Source organism: Fimicolochytrium jonesii (genome assembly GCF_025526975.1).
Source record: "Fimicolochytrium jonesii strain JEL569 chromosome Unknown EV422scaffold_2, whole genome shotgun sequence".
In the NCBI taxonomy this organism is placed as follows: Eukaryota; Fungi; Chytridiomycota; class Chytridiomycetes; order Spizellomycetales; family Powellomycetaceae; genus Fimicolochytrium; species Fimicolochytrium jonesii.
The window spans coordinates 53,206-77,211 of record NW_026515669.1 but is presented as its reverse complement, the minus strand read 5'-3'; the positions used below and the strand labels follow the sequence as shown (position 1 = coordinate 77,211).

Genomic DNA, 24,006 nt, shown 5'->3' with positions numbered 1-24,006 from the left:
GATATCTATTGTATATACCTCTTGTCATTCCTAGAGTCTGAAATGGACACGTTTTCCGGCAAGGTTTTTGTTTTCTGGCCATGCGCTTTCCCTGTGTTCATATTTACAGACGATAGCAAGGGCGGTACATCTCAAAATCATCCGCCATGCGAGTTGAGTTCAACTAAACGGAATCATAGATGAGGACAGAGGGGCAGATGGGTCTATGCATATCGGTTGACGGAGTTGATGTAAAAGTTGATTGGGCGGGGGAAACCCCTCTTGCATCGTTTCGCTTCCGATGTCCCCCGATGAATTTGCCAACGGCACACCGGACAGGGTGATCCAAGGTCCAAGATCCTGCCTCACTGGGCATGCTGGCCACCACAAACATATATCACCACAATGAATATCAAAGAACCATCGGATACCATGCAGGTGCGCATATGCAAACGAATAACAATGGTTGCGTGACGGCTAATGTCAAGGGTCTTTGCAATCATCGCGTCTCTGGCGATCAACCAGTAATTTGTATATGGTCTTCTGCCCCCTTCACGACTCGGAGTTTGTTTTTGTGTTGTTTTGTGTAAGTATATACAATTGGGGAATGTGAACAGACTGAAACAGACATATGCAATACGGATGCTACCACTATAATACGCTACAGATTTCTACCAATCGAGAAACCCAAACCCTCCCTCCTCCCACCTCCCTACAAAACCTCACTAACAACAAGCGCATCCTTCTCCCCCGTCGTAGTATACTCAAACTCCGTCTCGACCATCCTACTCCTCAACGTATCCGTATTCATCGCGTACTCCAGATAATCAGGGACGCCCGGCTTGATAATATTATCCGCAACAATGATCGTTCCTGGTTTCAAGTAGGTGGACTGATTTTGAAGCAGGAGCAGGTCGTGGAGGTATCGGTCCTTTGCATGATCGATGAAGACGAGATCGACGGTTTGGACGTTGTAGGTGGAGGAGAGGAGGCGGAAGGTTTCTTCAAAGGGGCCGGTGATGATTGTGATTTTGTGGGAGAGGCCTGCTAATTCGAAGATCTAGAAACGGGGAGGTTGACCTGATAAGCGTGGGGACCCATATGGAACGGCAAAACGGATCCCAAGACGCTTACCTGGCGAGCGATATCGGCATACACCTCGTTCATCTCAAACGAATAGTAGTGCGAATCCTCCCCTTGCAACAACCGGGCGAAGCGTGTTGCGCTGTATCCGCAATAACAGCCGAGTTCAATCATCACCTAGGAAGCCAATAAACCCATCTTCAATACTTATATCCCCCCGAACCTCCCCCTCCAATCCTTCCTCATTTCTCACCTTAGGATTCCTCACCCGCACAACATCATCGATAATCCCCCCCTTCGTATCCCCCACAGCCATCAGCCACTGCTTGCGACCGAATTCGTCCGCGAGTTTCAAAACTGCCTCTGGATTTCCGATGTCGTTTGGGGCGAGGTTTTCGCGGATGTAAGCGAGGAATTGGTGTTCTCTGGAGTGGGAGAAAGGGGTTAGCGTGGGGTCGGATGGGGTGAGGGTGAGGGCGAGCGGGAAGGACTCACTTGACGGCGAGCATTGTTGGGAATCGGACGGAATGGAGATGTGCGGGGGGAATGTTTTTCTGGAGTGAGAGGTAGCAGACGAGAGTTTTTGAGAGAGGGGTCCGTCGCCCGGTGCCTGCTTCTTATGCACCGAAGTGGGCTGTATGGAATGGGAGACGATCGCCTTCCGCGGGAACACTGCTGCACATAAGTCTCCCTGCGTCTCGTCTCTCACGATGCGCACCCTTGTTTGACCTCACTTACTAGCGCTAAGCCGACCCTGTTTTACTTTTGCCGAGCGTCGTGTAGATATGGCTGGAGTCTGGAGAGTCCCCGCTTCACGCCTTCGGGCGCCGTGACATTTGCACCCGGCGACTTTCCACGCGTTCTGGACGGCGGACCTCCACAATTTACGAAAACAAACACGACATTCCATGGCAACAACTTGCATTCCACGCATTCCATCCCGGGGGCGCAACGCCGTGCGTAAATCTGTTTGCCCCGGACTCCGGCTGCCGATACACACTCTGCATTATGATTCACCAGACCGTGGCGCAGTTCACATCCGAACGCGCAAGGAGGCGCATTACCGTGTACAGTAGTAGTGCTGTGGTCTTCCGTTTTCCTCCTTCTTTCTTTGTCATTTTTCCCCACGCAAGCCGTAGTGTAGTCATTTTGCGCGCTTCGTAGTGGGATAGAAAGACTTTGCACTGCTACCATCAATAGAACCATCACTAGATAGAGCGGCCAAGCGTTCCTCGTCCGGGCGTCCCCAAACTATAACTACCAGGCGTGTACAGTCTGTTGCCATAAAGCAGGTCGCGCCTGAAATTAAGTCACTGTCCTCGCGGCTGATCATGGTCCCGACTCCCTAATCACGGTATTAGGACCCCTAATCTAAAACTCGATCTGGGTTCCTAATCACGGTATTGGGACCTCTAATCTAAACTAGATCTGGGTTCCTAATATTTTGTAAGTCCCCCGTTTGCGGCAATGACAGCGGCCATGCGTCCAGGCATTGAACCAATAAGTCTCTCTAAATGAACATCCATTGTCTGCCAGACATTCTGCACAATCCCGTTCAGCGTTGCAAAGTTCAGCAAGCTTGTCTGCTGAGGGTTGATACTTAACTGGTCTGCTCCTGGGTTTTGTTGACTTGAATGCGTTGGGGTCGTCGCAATTTGCATTCTGGAACCTCCTCAGGGTTCTGTGAACGGTTCTGCAGGCACGGACTCTTGCTCTGCAATCTCTCTGGGTGTCTTGCCAGTGTTGCTCAACGCAACAATGGCTGCCCTCTTTTGGGGGGTGAGGGGTTTCGGCATTGTCGGTGTGGGAATGGGGAAGATGATCTCGCAATTGCGGCACTGTGAAGGGCTGTCCAGTGTGTCCGAAGCACCCGGCTAGGGGCCGACTGCGCACGGCCAGGCGCGACCCCATCGCGTTGATTACCCCACTCTGGACACTTTAATTGTCCTTCCCCCACTCTGGACGCGTCTTGGCTGTCCTTGTGCTGCACGGCGTGATGTACTGTATTATACACAGAATATGAAGCACTTCGTAGACGCTTTTCCGTCGTGCTTTCAGTTATGATTTACAACGAGGGTCAGGGCATAGAGTTACTTGGGGTTATAAAAGATTCTTTCCATCTCACCTTTCACCTTAACGTCCTCTTGTCGAGAAGGGACTGTTGACGTCCTTCATCCTGCTTCAGTTCTGGTTATAGGATACATGCACTCTTGGCCGGGGCCCCCGTCGACTCCAACCGACCGTCTCCTCCGCCCGCCCGCCGCGAATAGTTCCATCTTATTCCGCATTAGACGTGATAAACTTGTCCAATCGTTGCGAGAACTGTGGATTCCCCCACCTTGCGTTCTTTCCATGAGAACTTGGAGAGAGTTTAAATCTTTCGGGATCTGATTTCCATATTTTTCAACGGCTCGGACGAAGCTGGCGAAGGGTTCCTCAGCAAATGCGTTTTGAGGCTGGAGAAATTGTTCAGTGTCATACTGAAATGTGCCATGCCACGCATGCGAGAGGTATCCTCCCTTCTCTCATCCTTTGAACTCATGAACTACGTTCCTCGTCCAGAGCATAATCTTTGTGGCCAGCAGAAGTCACCGGCCGCCGTCGTCGGCGACATCTTGACCAACATCCTTGAAATTGCGAGCACATCAACTGCAACGCCAAAACTTCTGACATACCTCACAACGCTCAGGACACCTGCCAGGTAGTCCAGAGATCGCACTCACAGCCTACTGAGGCTTCTACAGTGATGTCTGCCTAGAACGAGTGATGTCTGCCTAGCCCTCGCCGTGGTTGACAGGGGGCCGGCCAGCCGCGACTAGTTAGCCCAAATACCCTCGATTTCGACGCGCCCGTCGTAACCGGGTATGGTCGGTCCTCTGGACAGGTTTTGCGCTACGTTATTCTAGGTCTCCAGACTTATGCAAGGCCACAATGGTTGCCCTCTTCTGTGGAGTGAAAGCACTGACCATTTTCGTCTTTGAAATGTACTGTATGTATGTACTGTCCATGCCCTTGCTCGTATGCCTTATGTTGAGGTCAGCATCTGGAGAGCAGGCCGACTGCGCAAGTTCTGTATAGGTGGGGGATTGTCCGACCGCACGCGGACAGAAGGACCTGCTGTCTCCGTGGGTCCGTTCCGCGTCCGCACCTCTCTATTAGAAGTCACTTCCGATATCCCACGTCCGCACCGAGCACATACTACTACTACGTATTTACAACAACCTCCACCAGCTGGTCCCAGGACTATACAGCATTCTTTAGTCTTTGGACATGTGTGTACAGTACAACCTTGCTCCGCTTGGCCGTGCCGACAGGTCCCCGCCGCACTGCATGTGGAAGTACGACGGAGGAGGAGTAGTGGGCACGGAGCGGACCGCCAACATGGAACCTAACCCTTCCTTGACCAACCAGCCGAAGTATATTGAGCAGCCAATGCTCTCACGTCCCTACAACTTTAGACGGCGGCATTCCTTTATCCTCGCATAATCGACCATACATACTCAGTGTTGTTGAGCAATACTGGGATCCTAGACGAGAACAATACCGAAGCAGCCATGCACTCTGGAAGCATGCTAGCGAAGTCGTCTTCCGACGGGACCTACTCTCAAGAACAGGAGCGCCTCGTCGAGATTGGCCGGGGACCTGCTCTCCGCACGCCAACCATTCATGGCGCGTTTCAGAACCGTGCCCGTCAATTCCCTGCCGACATAGCCATCGACTCGGACGTCGAGCGCGTGACCTACCAGGAGCTTGATGCTCGCAGTGATAGCGTAGCTTCTGCATTGAAGTTCCGTCATTGGGAGGCTGTCTCTAAAGCGCCGGTCGCTTTGATTGTCAACCGATCAGCCGAGATGGTGGTAGGCATGCTTGCGCTTGCAAAAGCAGGCGCGACATATGTCCCGCTATCCAACACATTCCCGACCAAAATGCTCGAAGATGCGATCGACATCGCCGAATCGAAGTTCGTCTTGACTACGCGAGCAGCGAAAGATTCCGTACCGACGAGTTATCAGGGAACAGTCCTCATCATCGAGGATCTTCAGCGCGACGGCAAGAACGCGGCCCCATTTGATGCCATCACCGATTCCTCTGCCTCTCTCATGCTCGTCTTCACGTCGGGGAGCACTGGCAAGCCAAAGGGTATCGTTGTTCGACACAGCGGCATCGCGCGTCTCTTCGACGATAGCGTATTTGAACACATTAAGCGAGGCGTTCGTCTATCCAACGTCGTCGCCATCTCGTTCGATGGAGGTCAATCTGAAATATTGATCGGTCTCGCACGAGGCGCTACCATGGTGATGCGCGCCAATACATACGAAGTGTTTGCCACCATCGATGTTCTTCATACGACTCCCACCGGATTGTCGCAGATTAGGCCAGAGGAGTACCCGCAGATTCATACAGTGTATGTTGGGTCGGAGCCGCTCCCTCCTTCCACCCTGAAGATGTGGAGCTCAAGGCGTGTCATTGAATTATACGGTCCCTCTGAGACAAGTTTCGTTGTCTGTGGAGGACAAGTCAGTACCACTGGAACGATCACCGTCGGATACCCTCTTACCGAAAGTCAGCTCGTGATCCTCGATGAAGACATGAGATTGAGTCCATTGGGAGAAGTGGGATTGTTGTACGTTGGTGGCTTGGCAGTCACTCCTGGGTACTGGAAAGCGCCGGAAGAGACGGCCAGGAAATTCCGTGAAGTCCTTCCTGGGCAGGGGATTATGTACGCCACAGGGGATCTGGCCCGATGGACAGAAAACGGTACCTTGCAGATTCTGGGACGCCAGGATAATCAAGTGAAGTACAAGGGATACCGGGTTGGTAAGACCGTCTGTCTTCGTATCTTAGTTGCTCAACATCTGTATTTATACATTACGATGTTTATTGCTCGGTATTTAGAGCTCGAAGAAGTCGCTCTTGCCATATGCTCCGTCGAAGGGGTGTCGAACGCCGCAGTCATTATCAAAGATGGCCTATTGACCGGCTTTTACTCGAGTTTCTCCGGAGAAGCTTTACCACTTCGAGAGGCGTTACGAAACCTTCTCGCGGAATACATGATTCCTGCATTGCTGATTCGTCTCGATAACATAACCGCGAATAGCAACGGCAAAATTGATTTCAAGGCCTTAACCGACATGGACATCCCGCAGGCAGCGCGACACGAGATATTTTCGGACGACGAACAGTTGATGGCGACGATTTGGAGCGAGACTCTCAATATCAGTGCCAGGGCCATAGGGAAAGCCCAGAGCTTCTTTGAGCTGGGAGGCGATTCCTTGAGCGCTATCAAGCTTTCGATCGTTTCTGGGAAATATGGCATGCCTGTCGCCGTCACGGATGTGTACAAGGTTCCGATCTTGAAGGATTTGGCTCTCCTCGCCTCCAGCAAAACATTGGCAGCCGGGATGGAGGAGCCCAAGGCGCCGTGCACGGAAAGTGTTGAAATCAAGGCTTTGGTGCACAACACCTTGACCGGCGTGGATATCCAGGATATCTTCCCAACAACCAATCTGCAAGCGGCACTCTACATGCTACATGAGCGACGGAGCTCCAAGTATGTATCGAATACTTGTTTCGGCTTGGATCCGACGCTAGAGATCTCCCCTGCGAGTATCCGGGCTGCCTGGGAGCGACTGGTTGCAGCGAGAGACATCCTGCGGACAACGTTTTGCAAAACAACGCAGGGAATCTTCCAGGTGAGAAGTATTTGGCACATGTGTACATCTGGGATAACGGCTGATCTTTTCTCTTTTAATCGCAAAGGTCGTATCTCCTGCTGCCCAACCCAATATCCACGAGCATAGCCTTTCCGTCGGCGCTGAACTAGACCGGTTCCTTGAAGAGGACTGCCGTGCGGGCTTCGATGCGGATGAACTTTACTTGCATCGCCTTGCCATCATTCGACATCCAGGCGATGGTCTGTCCGTGGTCATCACAATGCACCATGCGCTTTACGATGGCTGGACGCTCGAGATTCTTTTCACGGAACTCTTCTCTGCATTGCGAGGCGAGGCCCTTTGCGAAAGACCGTCTTTCCGCAAGTTTGTCGATTACACAGCGCAATTGCCCAAGGAGCCTGCCGAGCAATATTGGCGTGCGAAGCTTGAAAACGCTAGTACCGGACCATCGCTCTCTCGAGCCTCAGTCGGTGCGCATGGTGAGCCCCTGACTCAATTCACAACCATCTCGTCAGAACAAGTGGAACGATTGCATTATGCCGCCAAAACCTTGCAAGTCGCACCTTCCGCCATTTTGCAGGTCGCCTGGGCTCTCGTTTTGCGACAGTCCCAACGTGTGGACGACGTGATTTTTGGGAATGTAAACTCTAATCGACACCTTCCGATTGCTGACGTCGACAAGTAGGAATTGCCAGATTTGTGCCTTCCTTCCACCCTCACTCCCTTATGGGTATCATTAATCGTGTCGATTCCATTTTTTCTCTTCAGGATTTGCGGAATATTATTGACGACATCGCCAAAGCGGATTCAGCTTTTGGACGACCCTACCCTCTTCGGCCTCTGTCGGAAGGTGCACGACGAGGCCTCAGAGGAGCTCGAGCACTTCTTACCTAATTTCAAGTCTGTACAGGAAGCAACCGCTATTCCTCTACGCGAGAGGATGTACCACTCCCTGATGAACATAATCAGCTTCAACCCAGCGAACCCGGAGACAAAATCTGGCTGAGGAGTCTCCACGGCGATGAATGCGAGTACGAATTGACTCTCACCCTGCGATTGGGAACAACTATCGCCTGCGAATTTGCACACGATTCAGGCGTCATGGATGTGGCGCATGTGAAGCACATAGCATCCGCTTGGGAATCCGTCCTGAGGGAGGTCGTGGGATGCATCGCCAGCGGGCAGGACCTCTGCATCTCATCTATTGATGCTTGGCAGAAAGAAGAGGAACAGCGTATTCTTCGCTTCTCGAGAGGCACTCAGCGCGCTCTACCTGAGGAATTGCTGCACAATGCCTTTGAGCGTCATGCGGAGGCTCACCCGGACGATATTGCCGCGGAGTGCGATCATGATAGTCTCACGTACGGTGAGATGGAACAACGAGCTAACCAGCTCGCGAACAAACTCCATCGGCTCGGTGTAGGCCCCGGGAGCAACGTCGCGATCATCACGAAACACAGCATTAACAACGTGGTTGCGTGCCTGGCTGTTCTAAAAGCTGGTTGCGCATATGTGCCTGCCGATGCCAATCATCCTTTGCAGAGGATCGCGGCTCAGTTGGAGAGAGTCGCGATTGCGGCGATTCTTACCGAGGAATATCATTCGGCCGTCGTTCCTGGCCTCGAGTGCCCGGTCATTTTGATCAGCGAGGAGCTCTCGATGCCAGGCGATGTTTCTCGTTTGCGGATCGATGGCATCACATCAAGTGATAACGCATGTGCACTGTTTACGTCTGGTAGGAAGGACCGTCCTCACTATAATGCACTCTCGTTTCCGCATACTGAGCATCGTTTCTTCATCTAGGCACCACGGGCATTCCGAAATGTGTATTCCTGAAGCATCGAGGTTTGCAGAACATTGTGGGCTGTACAATCTTCGCGACCGGAATAAAAAGGGGGGCGAAAGTTGGTCAGGTCATGTCAGTGACATTTGACGCCTGTGCTGGGTATGTAGTCACGGACATGTCCAATGACCCCTTTTGACTTGCTGAGCACAATTGTCCTTGTAGTGAAATTTGGCCTGCCTTATCATACGGCGCTACGCTCATCATCCGTGGAAGGGATATCCGATCGGTCATACGCAAAGTAGACGTACTTGTCATCACCCCGACGGTCCTGAGCGGAATGAGGCAGAAGGATTATACCAATTTGAAAATGGTCATAACCGGGGGAGAGACGATGAAGGCGGCGATTGTGCAAGAGTGGGCTGACAAGGTCCAGTTGGTCAATATTTATGGTCCCAGTAAGTAAAAGAAATTTACATTGTATGCGCTGAACTTCTTCGCTGAAGAATTTGTTTCAGCTGAACATACGATCTTTACGCACGCTGCGATAATGAAGAGCGACTTGCCAGTCTCCCTTGGGATCCCCATCGTCAACACGGAGGTGTTTTTATTGGACTCCAAGCTACGCCCTGTGCCTATCGGCGTCAGCGGGGAAATCTATCTCGCCGGAGTCGGGTTGTCTGATGGCTACTATGGCAATCCCGAGAAGACCAAGGAGGCATTCATTGAGTTGAATGGAATCCCTATGCACAAAACCGGCGATCTCGGCCGTTGGAATGACGACGGAACGCTCCACATTATTGGTCGCGCGGACCGGCGTGTGAAGCTCGGGGGGTACCGCATCGAGCTCGACGAGGTTGCCCACGTACTGCAGCACACATCCGGGGTCAGTGACGCTACGGTCGCTGTATACGATAAGACGATTGTTGGCTTTGTGACTCCCAGCACTGTGGATGTCGAGGCTGTGCGCGAGGAAGTTTCCAAGGTTCTACCATACTACGCCGTCCCAACCGTCATCTATGCCTTCGACGCTTTCCCCCTCAGCTCTAATAAGAAAGCCGACGTCAAGCAATTGATTGAGCTAGTTCAGTCCGCTCCTGCCGCGGTGGAGACCTATCTGCAAGAAGAGCAGAGAATGAGGGAACTTTGGGCACACCTCCTCGGCGTCGATATTGCCACGATCACCAAGAATACCAGTTGGTTCCAGTTGGGCGGAGATTCGATCAGCGCCGTGCGAGCATCTATCGCAGCCCGGCAAGCGGGTTTCATGGTGGAGACCAACGACTTCTTTGTCAGTCCGACCCTCAGGAGGTTAGTTGCGGCATGCATGGCACGTTCTCAACGAGACATTGGCAATGAAGTGGCACAAGCTACTTCAACCAAACGTTCGCTTTTATCGGAGGAGGAGCGACAAACCATCTTCACACAATTCGCCCAGCCTTGGGGAGTCGAAATGTCGGATGTCCTCGACATCTACCCAACCACATCTATCCAGGAGGGTATGCTGATGAAGACCATCCAAGATCCTCGGGCTTTCTACGGCTTTTCCACATGGTCGGTTGACGGTGGCCACCTAACACCGGCGCACGTGAGTTATGCTTGGAAGACACTTTGCAACCACCATGCGATCCTTCGGACTCGCTTTGCTGCTACTGCGAGGAAAGTCTATCACGTAAGTTCTGCCTACCGCGATAGGTGTCTTATCCTATGTAATCCATGAGTAAGTTTTACAGTTTCACTGATTGCGTTGCTTGTTATCTCAACAGGTTGAGCTGAGGGATGCCACATCATCCGATGTCACCTTCTTCAACGTCGAAATCTCTGACGAAGAGATCCTCAATCGCCTGATCAGTAACTGCAGCATCGAATCAGGAAAGATGTATGCCTTAGCAGCATGCGTTGGAGAAGGCGGCAACGTAGAGCGAATCGTCAAGGTCATACATCACGCCCTTTACGACGGATGGTCTATGCAGATTCTGGAGGACGATTTCGCTACGGCCGTGAACAACGGGACGCTGCCTCCGTCCAACACCTTCCAGGACTTCCTGATGGCCACCTCCACTCTGGATCAAGACCGAACCGTCTCGTTTTGGAAGGAAGAGCTCTCCGGAATGCACCCGAGTGAACCGTTCGAGGTTTCGAGCCCTTCGTCCCCAGAAGCTGGGTTCCCGGTGTTCCAAACTGCGCTCGCCGCCGTGTCGCCCCAGTCCTTGAGTCGGTTCTGCTGTGATATGGAAGTCACGATTTCGAGTCTTTTCAAAGCGGCTTGGGCGTTGGTCTTGCGGCACTACTTGCGAACTGACGACGTTGTATTTGGTGTCACGCATTCCGGTCGTGACATGTCTTCTGTTGATACAGGAAGGTGTGCAGTTAGACTATCATTTCGTCCTTACCTGTGTTTGGAACGGGTCACTTACTTTGACGTTCCTTTTCAGGATGGTGGGTCCACTCCTCAACACTGTGCCTCAGAGAGTCACTCTGCACGACGATATGTCCGTCAGCGACATCCTGTATCGACTTCACAACTCCCGCTCCGCCTTTTCGGAATTCGGTCACTTGGGAATGATTGAGATCAAGCAAGCTGCTGGCCTGTCCGCCAAACAAGCGCTCTTTCACACTTTGCTCATCGTACAAAATTTCTCAGGGGTGACCCCCGAGAAGGAACGTGCCATTCGCTTAACCAACGAAAAGTCCGGCGGCACATTCAATGAGTTCGCCATGTCCATGGCCATCCAACTCCACACGACCGTCAACATCGAGACCTCCTACGATGGCCGGCTGTACAACGAAGCTGACGCTTCTGCGATTCTCGAAACCTTCGAACAGTTTCTGGTCGCCATGATTTCGTCTGCCCCGACCGTGCTGCTACGTGAGTTAGACGGCTGGACGCCCTCCGAAAAGGGATCATTGGATCTGTTCTCGACAGCTCGCAAAGTGGCCCTCCCTCCTTCGCTCCTGAACGAAATTTTGAGAAGGTCGCGGCGGCTCATCCCACCAGAATCTCCGTAAAACCCGCACAAGATGGCCCTTCCGTGACGTATAAAGAGCTGGACCAGCAGGCCGACGCACTGGCCGCGACACTGAAACAAGAAGGCACTCTTTCCGGGGATCGCATCGCCCTCCTTGTCGCCTCATCAACCGAAGCGATCCTAGCCAGGCTGGCTGTCTTGAAAGCCGGGGCCGCCTACATCGTCCTCGACGGTCATTTACCACTTGTTCGCCTCAACACCCTCCTCGACACCATCAAGGCTCCTATCGTTCTTTACATGGAGCAATTCCGACAGAAGGCACAGGGCATTCGGAGGAGGAAAGTCCTCTGCATTTCATCACCACAGACTTCCTTCGAGAACACAGAACCGATACCCATGTCACCTGCGCGGTCATCCTCGGAAGCCGCGGCGTTCTTGCTGTTAGCTGATGGAACGGCGACCAATGGCAAGCCCAAGGTCGTGGAGGTCACGCATCAGGCGGCGATGAATGTTCTGCAAAGGAACATCTGGGGCGTGCCCATCGAACCTGGAATGCGTGTCAGCGCGAATCTGAAGACAGGCACACGGATGGCTGAGTGGTATGTTTATCGGAACGAAATATTCCTTGTGTCCGCTAGTATCGTCGATACTCATCGTTTTGTCTTGTTCTTAGGGAACTCTGGACCTCTTTGATCGCAGGTGCCTCGAGCATACTAAGCAAGGAACAACAGCCCACAAGCTCTGTCGGGGAAGCAGTCGATGTCCTATGGGCCACCGGCTCGACGCTAGATTGCTGGCACCCCGAAACACGCCATCGCGGCAACATCAAACTCCTCATCAACGTAGAAGATCCCATGAAACCCGAAACCAATCTCAAGCTCCAACCCATCGTCGGTACCATGCGATTCGCGTTTGCATCCGCCGAATACGGGTTAGCCATGGCATCCGCCATCCCCACTCCCATACCGACGACAGACCCCACCACGGATCCGGCGGCTGCAACAAAACCCTACCGCCTCATCGGGCGCGCGATCCCCAACATGGCGTTCCAAATCCTGGACCCTGACATGCGACGCGTTCCCGTCGGGCGAACGGGTACCATCTATGTGCATGGAGTGGGAGTGAGCGCCAATGGGTATCTGGGGCACCAGAGTTCGACGAAGGAAACGTTTGTGAGTTTACGAGATGAGAGGGATGGTGAGGGGAAAGGCAGATGGGCGTTCAAGACGGCGTATAAAGGAAGGTTCACCAGGGATGGACGCGTTGAGCTTGTTTTCTAGACACTTCATATATGGATAGATTCCTAGCGATACTTATCAATGGATAGATTTAAACGTGCAGATATAGAATTTCCAAAACAAAGTTTCTAAGTGTGTCATTTCGCTTGTCCGACATAAGATGGGCGTAGAGCAGTAAGGGAATATATGGGTATCAATACTTCATAAATGGATAGACTCTAGCGATACTTATCAATGGATAGATTTTACGTGCAGATATATAAACTCAATACGAAGTTTCTAAGTGCATCATTTCGCTTGTCCGACATACTACATAGACGTAGAGCAGTAGGGGATATAGGGGTATCAATACGGATGAAGGTGGAAGGCGCCTGCGCCCTGAGTGCTTAGCTGCGGAACTAGCCGATGCCGTTGCGGTTGCTGCGTCTGTTGTTGTTGTTGTTGTTGTTGTTGTTGTTGACCATTTGGCGCCATGGCTGGACCCGCGACGTATGATGTTAGGAACGGAGGTGTCGTCGGAGGCTCTGTCCCTTGAAAGTCCGAGACGAACGATGTCATCTCGTCGATGAGGAGCCCGCTCTGATCGAGGCCGATGTTGAGAACATCTGCCGGAGACGATAAACCGGGCGCCTGCAGATCTGTAACCATGATCGTGTGACAGATGACGGCTGCTGAGACGGAGCATCGGATTGACTTATAATGGGCAGCACGCTCCGCACTGCGCCAAACAATCCTCCAAGCTGTTGCAACTCGTCGGCAACAAACGCCACACGAACCAGGACGCTCTCGAGGGAAGACCTGCTTGCGTCTGTGCGTTGCATGGGATGCGATGCTGTTGATATCCTTGCGTCCTGTTGCCATGATGCATCAAGTATAGGAAACTTGTTCACTGTGTCACTCAGAGAGCCGCAAACACACTCGCGGCTGTGCGAGGGTCTTGTGGGCAGAGGGCTTTCGTGTTCCGCAGATGAGGATGCCGGGGAGAGTGTGCGGGATGGGGAACTGCAGCTTGCATCGTCGGAAGAGGAAGGGACATATGTAGGGGCTTCCATCGAGTGCGTGGAAGGGGTAGTATCCAGTGGACCCTCTGAATATCTGCATGGCGATAACGTGAACGTCTGAAAAGGGAAGCCCATGGAACTTGCGAGTTCCGCATCGGTGCATATTTGATCGAGGGAAGAAAGTATTGCTAATTCGTCTGATGTTGGCATGTATGCGTCCATCATGGGTGCTTGATGAGATTCCTGGCCGGTAAGTGCATTATCACACTGTTCTGCAGGATCACTGTGAAAGGCGGTGTGGTTCACAACGGTAGCCTCCTTGCGGGCAGTGCGACTTGCTTTGTAGGCCTTACTTTTGAAACTGAGGGCCGAAATTAATCTCAGTTCCCATATGAAATCGTACGCCGCCGCTTCATTGCTTACCTCTGCTTTGTATATATGCATTGGCTTCCTTTTAGGGCGCACCGTCCGCAGGGACGTCCCTGATCACACGCGCGATGTGATTTTCTGCACCTGGAATAGCCGGATGAAAAGGTCAGTCTCACTCCTTCCCACCTACGATCATGAACACAAAGCTGTGGCTTTAATTTACCGGTCGCAACAGGAGGGTTCGTTTGACACCATCGCCGATGCTTTATGAGGAGTGCCTGGCATAGGCGAGAAGGAGGCTGTAAGCCCGGGTATATAACTCTGGCGAGTCGTCGGGACTCGAGTTTCAGGGATGGAGGGAGCTCTGGACGAGGCAACCTTTTTATGCTCGACGACTCGACGACGAGCCAACCTTCGGGTTTCATCAGTCACCTCCGGCCGTTGCAAAGAACGTAGATCGTTCACCGGGCAACCAGTATCAAGCCCACCAACCCCCGCGCGAATGGCAATGAATGTCCGTATTCGTGTCGCGTATCCGCTACACGACATTCAGCTTTACAGTCGGTGGCGACATATCTATCTGGGTACGACGCCCCAAAGACACATCATTCCGATGCCTGCACACCTGAAGAAGTACTGTACGGGAATTGACGGCAGCTGGTCGCTGACTTTTGGGTTCCACAGACAGGGCGCAGAACCCGTCGTACCCAGATATCTGGCCACCTACAGTATGTCCTCAAATTAGGCCGTTGGCCACAGCTGATTTGTACTGTCAATTCTGCCAGAGCCAGAGCAAGTTTGCATTGCAGCTGAGGATCGCCCTCGACTGGGAGGTATACCAATACTCCCCGTGCAACATCTTTGGGTTGCGCAGCTTGGTTGACCACAATCGTGTTGGCCGGTACTAACTATCGAGAAAATTCGATTATAGGAACTGTGTCTCAGACTCTCAGTTAATCATCTATGCAGATATAGTAGCCGCGGGGAGGACGCGAGATCAACGGACCGGCTGAGTGGCCGTACTACTACGAACAGGTGCCTGGACAACTCATGGAGCACGAAAACGCGCACGGCTTCGTGGCCCCCTTTTACAATGTGTAGCTCGAAATCGGAAAATCCTGCCGCTTCCCAATTTCCGACACCCGATGCGGACCTTAGGCCGGGATGCGGACCCTCCCATGCGGACTGCTCTATGTACAGATGTATGCAGTCTGACCGACATCCCAAAGAATAAGAAGGGACCGCTCAGATGCAACAAAACTTCCAAATGGAAAGATCGTGTCAGGATCCCATTTGTACTTGTGAAGAAGAAAAGTTCGCGAGCTCGATTCGTTCTGGGAGCCCCCAGAGATACGAGCCATGTTATGCCTCGATCGAGATGGATGGGTAAGATGGTCTTGCGTCAGTGTTGCATTCATATCTGATCCTAACGTTCGCAATTTCTCTGTTTCACTCAGGGGCCGGTCAGTCAACTCCGGCCATGGGATTTGACGGTCTGTTCTTCGGTGGTCCTTCTCCCTCTCGCCACGACGTTACTACTCTGGCTCGTACTGTTTGTCTTCATCATTCTCGCGTCAAGAGATAGAACCCAGCGTGCCGCCGCAAAAACGTTTAATGTGTGGCGACGGTCTTCCTTATCTTTGCCGACGCTTGGCCTCAAAGTTGCCGCGGGTATTGCTCTTGTGGCAACCATCTGCTCTCGAGGCCCCAACGGCGATGATGAGGGCGGTTTCGCTGGCCTTGTCACAGCTCCGTCGCAAGCATTGATCGGACCGCTCCTCGGGCATGTGCCGGCGATTCTGCTAATAATCGTCGAATATTTCCTGTCCGCCACACCGATACCGTATATGCTGACGGTTTACTGGTCTGCGGTGGCTGTCGAGTCAGCTATTGCCTTCCGGTCTACTTTCCTCGCGACCGACGCGTATCGTCCTATCGCATGGACTATCCTGATCAAACTGGCGCTGGTAATCGTCCTCGTCACGCTGGAGCAGGTCGCCTCGTGGAAACGCTCTGAACCGACCATAACCGATGCCGGATACGCCCCTGTTCCCAATCTCTTTTTCGGCTGGATTACTTCGTATCTGTGGGCGCAGCGCAAGGCCGGATTCGTCCCAGAGACAGTTCCACCTCTGGCCCCTGAAGCTTCCGCACAGCCGCACAATGCGATGAACGTAATCGGCCGCAGCTGGCCACCCCGAGCAGAGAAGTTGTCGGAGAATGAGCTGGCTTTCGCCATCTTTTACGCGTGGTGGCCCTCCGCACTGTTCCTGCTCGCCATCTCCCTCTTGGGCGCCATCGCAACCTATGTGCAGCCCGTGCTGCTAGACTCCTTCCTCGGCTTCTTCGCGTCGTACGGTGATGGCGGCGTTCCGCAACCAAAGGAAGTTGGAGTCACCATTGCCGTCGCAGGCCTGCTCGCCAACCTGCTCACTATTCTCCTGACCACTTGGTCTTCGTACCTGGGAGGGAAGTTGGGAATCACGGCGCAATCTGCTCTCACCTCCTTGATCGTGCAGAAAAGCATGATCTTGTCACCCTCAGCCAAGAAAGAGTTCACCGCCGGCGCCATCATGACCCGCGTCACTGCCGATGTGTCGACCCTAGCCGGAGCTTTCAACAACGTAGCTACGATCTGGACCGGCTTCTGGCAGATCATTTTCGGCACTGCGATCGTGTACACGCAGCTCAGATGGCCCACCTTCGTGGGTATTGGCTTGTTACTCTTGAACGGACCGCTATCGACGAAAGTGGGGGGGAAGGTGGGGTACTGGATGGGCAAAAAGAACGACATAATGGACACCCGAATGACCTTAACCCAGGAGTTGTTCCGGAGCATCAAGATGGTCAAGGCGGCCACCCTCGAGGGCATCTTCACGGCCAAAGTCGAGGAGATCCGTCGCAAGGAGCTCGTGCCTATCAAGACCCGAGCGAAAGCCAACATGTTGATGTTCTTCTTCGGCACCGGGTACCCGACGGTGGCATACCTCATCATGCTCGTGGTCTATTCCGTGTCGACCCTACCTACCCTCGATGCCAACAGGGTCTTCGTGTCTCTCGTCGCCTTTCAACTGTTCCAAACGACCTTGTCGCACATGCCGCACAAGTATGGAGAGCTGCGCGGTGCCTTCGCATCCCTCAAACGCGTTCAGAACCTGCTGGTCGCTTCCGAAGTGTCGAGTCGTGATACCCTCACCGATGAAATCACATCTGTAGATGCTACTCTGAAAGTCCCCAATCACAACGACAATATCGCCATCTCGATCGTGACAGGAACGTTCTCGTGGGCCCACATCACTTCCCCAACCCTTTCGTCCATCAACCTTTCAGTCAACAAAGGTGAACTCGTAATCGTCGTTGGTCCTACTGGAGCCGGCAAATCCACGTTACTAGCATCCATCCTGGGCGATGTTGAGTCGAGCACTGGTGTAGTTCACGTTTCCGGCCGCATCGCGTACGTTGCTCAAAAACCCTGGATTCTCAACGACACCGTCAAAGGCAACATCCTTCTCGGCGAAGTGTATGACGAAGCGTGGTTTCGTAAAGTCACCCGCGCGTGCGGTCTCGTTCCAGACATCCACGCACTATCGGATGGTGTCGACACGTCAGTGGGGGATAAGGGAGGCACGCTGTCGGGAGGACAGCAAGCTCGACTATCGATTGCGCGTGCTGTATACCGAAGGGACGCCGACATATACCTATTGGACGACCCATTCTCCGCGCTGGATGCACATGTCGCCACGCATGTCTACAACCAGCTCTTGGGCAAGGGCGGTTTGCTTTCCGGGAAGACCGTCGTTTTGGTCACCCACGCTGAAAAGTTCCTCCCATTCGCCGATCAGATCGTTCGCATAACGGACGGCAGCGTCAGTGAACATGGTAGCCCACGTTCTTTGGGCCTTGAACCTGCCGTTGTGAATGCCTCCGTTGATCTCGCCTCTGGGGACGTTCCGGATGATCAAGTCAAATGGAATGCTTCCGAGGTCAAGGAAGATGCAAACGTCGAGAAAGCTTCGAGCAAAGCGAATCAGTGGAGCGCATACCTTCGTTACTTCAAGGCTTGGTAAGTCGTTTGTGTTCGCGAAACTTCCGAATGTGGGTCGCTATTGTAGGCTGAATACTCATGCGCATCCGTTCTTTCCATGTCCGAAGCTCAACCCCTGTTCGACTCGCTTGGATTTTCACCAACTTACTGAACGCCGGTATTACTCTCGGCTCTCGATTCTTCTTGGCATACTGGCAAAACGATATCAATGCTAGCGGGACGTTCGAGAAGCCTCTCGGGATCTACCTGGCCGGTTTCGGCGCCTTGACCATAGTTGCGTCGATCCTCAGCTTTGTCCCTATGTATATTTTCATGGGATTTGCCGGAATCCAAGCCTCGGCTACGATTCACGCCTCCATGTTCCGGCGACTTATCCACATGCCACTGCGCTTCTTCGACGATAACCCACTGGGTCGTATTGCCAACCGATTGTCGGATGACCTCGAGTATGTCGACATATATATACCTCCTAACGTCCATATGACGGCCGCTTTACTTCTCATACTTCTGATCGACATTTTGCCGGCCATCATCACTCTTCCGATTGTCTTGCTGCCTGTCGCTGTTACCGGTATGTATTTATGCTCTCCCTGCGCTTTCAACCTCATCGTTTACTCTGCTCATCAATCGCTTCCTCCTCCCTCTGATATAGCCATTGGTTTCGGCTTCCTCGCCAAGATTTTCCTCAACATATCCACCCCGGTCAACCGCCATTCCATGATCATGATGTCCCCCATCGCCAGCTCCCTCATCGAAGTCGCCGAGGGCAGCGACACCATCCGTGCGTTTGGCCTCCGATCCCACTTCCTCGACAAAGTGCTCGAAAAAGTATCTGACCGCCAGCGCTACGCTTTCCTCAACGTCTCTCTCCAAGCATGGCTTTCGATCCTGACCCAGCTATGTGGCGCCTTCCTGGTCGCTGCCGTCGGAATCGTAGCTGTGCTTTCGCCATCGTCCGTGTCGTCGGCCTCGGCCGGGCTGATGCTCACGTACCTCATGTCCATCACGCAAGATTTGAATATGTTTGTCGTCTTGTTCTCCTTCTTAGGTGCCATGACTGCGCCGTTTGGTCGGGTTATCGAGTACATGGATCTTGTTCAGGAGAAGGATTTGACGGAACCGGCTGTCGATATTCCGGCGCAATGGCCGACCGAAGGCAGGATCGAGTTCCGCGACTACTCTCTGCGATACACGGAGGATGCTCAGCCGGTGTTGAAGAATTTGACCTTGGTCTTTGAGGCCGGCTCAAAGATTGGAGTGTGTGGTAGAACGGGCGCTGGGAAGAGCTCCCTTGCGCAGGCGCTGCTGCACTTCATCGACTATCGAGCGAGCGCGGCCCGCTCTACGACGGTCGATATCTCAGGAGAGAACTCCGAGCCGCTCTTATCCGGTAGCATCCTGATCGATGGTATCGACATTGACTCCATCCCATCCTCCACGCTGCGCTCGAAAGTTGGGCTCGTAACTCAAGAGCCTGTCCTCTTCTCGCAAACGATTCGATTCAACATGGATCCTTTCAACGAGCATACGGACCAGGCCATCTGGGCTGTGCTGGAAGATATCGGCCTCAAAAAGTATGTGCAGGACCTGGAAGGAGGCCTGGATCATAAGGTCGAGGAGGGAGGGTCGAACTTCTCCGTAGGACAGCGACAGATCCTCAGTCTCGGTCGCGCCGTTCTCAGGGATGCCAAGGTAAGCATATCCCACATGGAACGCCAGCATAAAATCCACGGCTTGACTAAACCTGATCTCCATTCTCAAAAGATCATCATCCTGGACGAAGCGACTGCCTCGGTCGACTCCGCCACCGACGCGGCCATGCAGCGCATCATCACCACCCGGTTTGCGGGCAAGACGGTCATTTCCATCGCTCATCGAATCGATACCATTTGTGCAAGTGACAAAGTGTTGGTCCTGGATGCGGGTACTATCCAGGAGTTCGACGACCCTCGCCGCCTACTGGTGAATAAATCGTCGGCGTTTGCGAAACTTCACGAGCGGCAATGAGTTATTTGCGACGGGATCCGGTTGACTTGATAGCGGCGAGATTCGCACATGAAGCGATAGAAGTAATCGCAATGGGATCTGTGTTAGCACCCTAGTATATATCTAAATCCGTTGGGGACCTGCTTTTGTTCCGGCACCAATAACTCTCCAGTATCAGTGAAGTGGCAGTCCCTTGATCGTTGTCCCCGAAGTTCGCGGACGGCCCAGCGGGCACGTGATGGAGGGCTCAGTTTATTTCCGGATTAAAAGCAAGCGTGTCTTCATAACTTCATACGCAACTACCTAATCAAGTTCATACGGGTTCCCATCCAAGTTCATACGCCGCATATCAGATCGTCCTAAGGAGGTGAACTCCATTATTCGGTCCATTTATTGTGCCAACAAGCTGCACGCGTGTGAAAAAGGATGCGAAAGTGTGAAGCTCGAACAGTAGCCGTTTGAACTTGAATGACGTAGTGCGGATGCGGCTGGGATCTAAGCGGATGATCTCAATAGGCCACCGTAGGAAGTGTAAATGGTAGAGGTATGAACCCCGTCAGCTGCAATATGAAGTTTTTTTTGAGCGTTGGAACTGAATATGCCTTCAGGATATGTAATCCCAGTCCCATAGTCAAGAGTCCCATCCAGTCCCGATAGTCAAGAGCTCGAATAAATCTAACCTTCTCCTCATCCATTGAAAACCTTCTCATCCATTGAAAGACGCGTGAAAGACGCGTGCCAAGCCCCCCCCATATTGAGAGCCGAGGCCGTGGCGGACGAGATCTACTGGGCTAGACCTAACATTTCCTTAGAGCGGTAGATTAGAATCGAATCGCCATCCATTGCAGCCTCCAGACCAGCTGCCAGCACAATGGCGAGGCGGACCTTATCAGCTCTCGAGTTCCCAACTCTGAACACGTACTTTGCGAACGCGGCCGCAATTGACTGGAACTCGTGGAAGAACGAGTTGTATCGGTTTTCGGATGACTTGGACACGTACGCGGATTCGTCGCTGGGAGCACCAGACGTGCAGAAAAAGGCCCGATGGAAGGATGCGGTGAAGACGCTGCTCGTGGTAAGTCAATCTTTGACGGTTAACGAGATTCTGGTAAAAAGTGCTACGAGCCGCTTGTACCGCGGCGGGACGTGTTAATCGGCATCCGCAAGGGTCTGATGAGGCGTTCTGGGCAATGGCATCTTGTGCTCTGAGCAATGGTGCACTTGTCTCTGCATTTTATTTGGGCGGATCCTGCAAGCAGATTTCCCGAGCGTTGTGGCTGGGGTGTGCGAATCGGCATCCTTACCAAAAGGGTCTGAGGAAGCATCCTAGGCAATGGTGTCGTGTGCCTTGAGCAATGGTGCACTTGTCCGGTTGGAGACGGGAGAGCCTGCTATCCAATCCACTCTTGGGAGTCTGCAGAGCCACAACACTCGTCTGCTTGGGTGCCAGGATTTCGCAATGTGCAGTTGGTGAAACGGAGGTTCCACCCACGGAAGCCATTACTGATGTGAACGTGTTTTTCCCGCTGCCTTATCCTAGAGAAAATCCGAATTCGAGGCCGCCAAACTGCAATACCTCAACGAGAGGAAATCATCCGCCGACGATGCCCAAATTGCGCGCAAAAAGCTCATGGGTGGATCACCGATCGGCGAGAAGCGACCCCTTCCCGGATGCCCAGAAAACGTTCGTTCGAAGCAACCGAAGCGAACTCATAACATTCAGTTACCGAGCACGCCTATCAAAGCAATATCTTCGATACTCGACGGCCCGTGTGTGCAGGAAGGGGACAATTTGGCCGTCTCCACTGTCTCTGAAAGGCTTAGCGCGTCGATACTGGAGCTAGAATCGGAGGAGGTTCTTATCAATGGAGTCGATGCTGGGCGACTACTGCAGGATATTCAAAGAAGGATACTGAAGGAAGATGCGGACATTTCGCTGCAGGACACTGAGGACTATTTGGGCGTTTTCAGTTGTCTTCTGATCACACCGCTGAGACCAATCGCATATCAAAATCACATTACCGCTGAGGATTGGGCCAAGCTATGGTGCCATTTTGAGCCGCGACTGTTACCGGAGATAGACGACATGACTAGTCTATTACCTGACGTGAAAGCCATGCTTAAGGCGAACCGAGACGGACGACGCTGGACACCACGCATGCCGGACGACCGAGACACCACGCAGTGCGCTCGTGCTCTCACCCTGCAAAACCTCCAACAGCACCTCGATGAGGAGGAACCAGAGAGATTGCTGGAGCCCACATGGACCGTGAAACATGTTGTCCCGTTGCTCTGCATGTTGATTGATCCACACCTTGACTACAATATTGATAACGCAACTGAGGCTAGTAACCTACGCCCCGACGTCAATATCCACATGCGGCGGCGAACTTGCTTATCAAAACGCGCGCTGATGGCGTGTGAGATCAAATCGCCGTGGGCTTCTCCGCTTGAGAAGAAGAAGGACAAAGCGCGATCGGTTCTACATTGCGTGGATTGGTTCAAACACGAATATCATGGGTGAGCTGCAAACGAGAGTGGAAGTGTACTACGGGACAAGTCGCTAAAATCTTTGTTTGTCCACACAGATTTTATTTTCATGACTTAACGATACCAAAGGTGGCGGTACATTTGACAGGACTTGAAGGCAGGGTGTATGAAGTGTACATGCTGCCGAAAATGTTTGTTGCCGTAGAGGTTGGGCGTATGACGGTCCCGAGGGACCTGGGCAACGGCTCGGCACTAGCGATCACGGAAAGCATTCTATCTACGGAAGTCTTGATGGATAGAATCTCGAAAATCAAACAGTACGCTCTCGCACAAGCCTCCCGCAAACCAGGACAAGAAGACTCCCCATCGAGACTCCCGCCAACGCCGCTGAAGGTTGACACCAAACGCCAGCGGAAAACAGTCATCAAGTTGACTTCGTAGCAGTGGATGGATTATCACACCATGTTGAACTTTTCACCCGATGTCAGATCGAACAGGAGGGACTTTTGGAGACGGGAAACAGAGTGCATAAGGGAAAAATAGAGAAGGGGAGGTGGAAGGAGGGGGGAATCTGTCGGGTGGAAACGTAGTGGTTGGAAACGCATCAGGCGGACTATGGGTCCCAGTGTTGCAGTACCACGGCGTATGTGCTTGGCTTGTTCTTACGCCGTTTACGATAAACAATGTAGAGTAATCTTCGGTCGTCGAACAGATCAGAATGATGATTTGCGTGTGTATGTCCATCTGCGTCTGTCATTGGAACTCGCCCAAACGCTTCTATTCAACTGTATGTGCAAAACACAGGCTCGCACATGGCTCCATCGAGGCGGCGTACTTGGGCAAGGGAGGAGTGTCGAAAAATGGCCGTCAAAGTCGTGCACTTAAAGAAGCCCGCACATCCCTACCCGCCTTCAGCGCTTCGCCAGCAAGGGGGGGGGGGGGGGGGGGGGGGCGGGGGGGCGAGATAACGCGTGCAAAATTGACGGCTATTTGCCTTGGACTGTGACGTCCACGCGGCGGGGCGAGGATACCCGCTTTCTGAGGTTTCTAGAAGCTAGAAGGATTCCCACATGTGACTTCCACTCACCTTACGCTGCCATTGCCCCCCCACAACAACCAACTGTAACCCCAACAGCCCTTTCAACCGCCCCGCCCGCCCGCCGTGTGTGTATGCATCTCGCAGCGCTATGCTCCGTGAAAACCCTTTCGAACGCCGTTTGCGGCGCTGCCCGTACCGTGTGTATTTGTAAGGGATTCTGTGCGTGAAGGCAGAATTGTCCGTGAGTACAGGCTAATTGTGAAAGGATGAGAGCAAATGCTTAGTCTGGAGAGTGTAGGACGTTGTGCGTCCGATGATCCTTAGGAGTCAGTTTGCTCGAGCGAAAAAG

The 24,006-nt window shown here is 52.8% G+C and overlaps 6 protein-coding genes across 6 annotated transcripts; 3 read left to right on the top strand and 3 right to left on the bottom strand.

Annotated features, from left to right (window-relative positions):
- Positions 1-435: 435 nt before the first annotated feature.
- EV422DRAFT_513377 (catechol O-methyltransferase) lies at positions 436-1,964 on the bottom strand. The gene is made up of 5 exons (XM_053069159.1): positions 1,801-1,964; positions 1,558-1,734; positions 1,316-1,487; positions 1,114-1,239; positions 436-1,039 (listed from the first exon to the last, which is right to left on the bottom strand). Exons 2-5 carry the CDS (start codon positions 1,569-1,571, stop codon positions 692-694), a joined length of 660 nt encoding a protein of 219 aa, XP_052929048.1. The 5' UTR covers positions 1,572-1,734; positions 1,801-1,964; the 3' UTR covers positions 436-691.
- Positions 1,335-2,383, bottom strand: EV422DRAFT_131941 (uncharacterized protein). The gene is made up of 2 exons (XM_053064750.1): positions 1,801-2,383; positions 1,335-1,487 (listed from the first exon to the last, which is right to left on the bottom strand). The coding sequence occupies exon 1, from the start codon at positions 2,266-2,268 to the stop codon at positions 1,822-1,824; it is 447 nt and encodes a 148-aa protein (XP_052929047.1). The 5' UTR covers positions 2,269-2,383; the 3' UTR covers positions 1,335-1,487; positions 1,801-1,821.
- A 2,233-nt stretch (positions 2,384-4,616) lies between these two features.
- EV422DRAFT_563406 (uncharacterized protein) lies at positions 4,617-12,769 on the top strand (the record flags this gene model as incomplete). The annotated part of the gene is made up of 13 exons (XM_053072063.1): positions 4,617-5,880; positions 5,959-6,755; positions 6,823-7,174; positions 7,253-7,418; positions 7,506-7,637; positions 7,718-8,472; positions 8,541-8,682; positions 8,746-8,978; positions 9,039-10,192; positions 10,287-10,882; positions 10,956-11,389; positions 11,566-12,088; positions 12,163-12,769. The coding sequence occupies 13 exons, from the start codon at positions 4,617-4,619 to the stop codon at positions 12,767-12,769; spliced, it is 7,155 nt and encodes a 2,384-aa protein (XP_052929046.1).
- A 256-nt stretch (positions 12,770-13,025) lies between these two features.
- On the bottom strand, positions 13,026-14,258 carry EV422DRAFT_131868 (uncharacterized protein). The gene has a single exon (XM_053064749.1). It carries the CDS (start codon positions 14,170-14,172, stop codon positions 13,282-13,284), a length of 891 nt encoding a protein of 296 aa, XP_052929045.1. The 5' UTR covers positions 14,173-14,258; the 3' UTR covers positions 13,026-13,281.
- Positions 14,259-16,265: 2,007 nt separating this feature from the next.
- EV422DRAFT_582983 (P-loop containing nucleoside triphosphate hydrolase protein) lies at positions 16,266-20,450 on the top strand (the record flags this gene model as incomplete). The annotated part of the gene is made up of 4 exons (XM_053073407.1): positions 16,266-18,160; positions 18,250-18,713; positions 18,795-19,834; positions 19,907-20,450. 4 exons carry the CDS (start codon positions 16,266-16,268, stop codon positions 20,147-20,149), a joined length of 3,642 nt encoding a protein of 1,213 aa, XP_052929044.1. The 3' UTR covers positions 20,150-20,450.
- A 365-nt stretch (positions 20,451-20,815) lies between these two features.
- EV422DRAFT_513362 (uncharacterized protein) lies at positions 20,816-23,545 on the top strand. Its single transcript, XM_053069158.1, has 3 exons — positions 20,816-21,203; positions 21,669-22,648; positions 22,717-23,545. The coding sequence occupies exons 1-3, from the start codon at positions 21,000-21,002 to the stop codon at positions 23,057-23,059; spliced, it is 1,527 nt and encodes a 508-aa protein (XP_052929043.1). The 5' UTR covers positions 20,816-20,999; the 3' UTR covers positions 23,060-23,545.
- Positions 23,546-24,006: the final 461 nt, after the last annotated feature.

Excerpts from the sequence above, each read along its gene's own strand:
- EV422DRAFT_513377 (XM_053069159.1), bottom strand. Across the intron at positions 1,240-1,315 it reads TGCGGGTGAGGAATCCTAAG|GTGATGATTGAACTCGGCTG; the intron begins GTGAGAAATGAG and ends TTGGCTTCCTAG. Across the intron at positions 1,040-1,113 it reads ATGCCGATATCGCTCGCCAG|ATCTTCGAATTAGCAGGCCT; the intron begins GTAAGCGTCTTG and ends CCCCGTTTCTAG.
- EV422DRAFT_131941 (XM_053064750.1), bottom strand. The coding sequence starts at position 2,268 with ATGGTTCTATTGATGGTAGCAGTGCAAAGTCTTTCTATCCCACTACGA.
- EV422DRAFT_131868 (XM_053064749.1), bottom strand. The coding sequence starts at position 14,172 with ATGCATATATACAAAGCAGAGGTAAGCAATGAAGCGGCGGCGTACGAT.
- EV422DRAFT_513362 (XM_053069158.1), top strand. The coding sequence starts at position 21,000 with ATGGCGAGGCGGACCTTATCAGCTCTCGAGTTCCCAACTCTGAACACG. Across the intron at positions 21,204-21,668 it reads CGGTGAAGACGCTGCTCGTG|AGAAAATCCGAATTCGAGGC; the intron begins GTAAGTCAATCT and ends GCCTTATCCTAG. Across the intron at positions 22,649-22,716 it reads TTCAAACACGAATATCATGG|ATTTTATTTTCATGACTTAA; the intron begins GTGAGCTGCAAA and ends TTGTCCACACAG.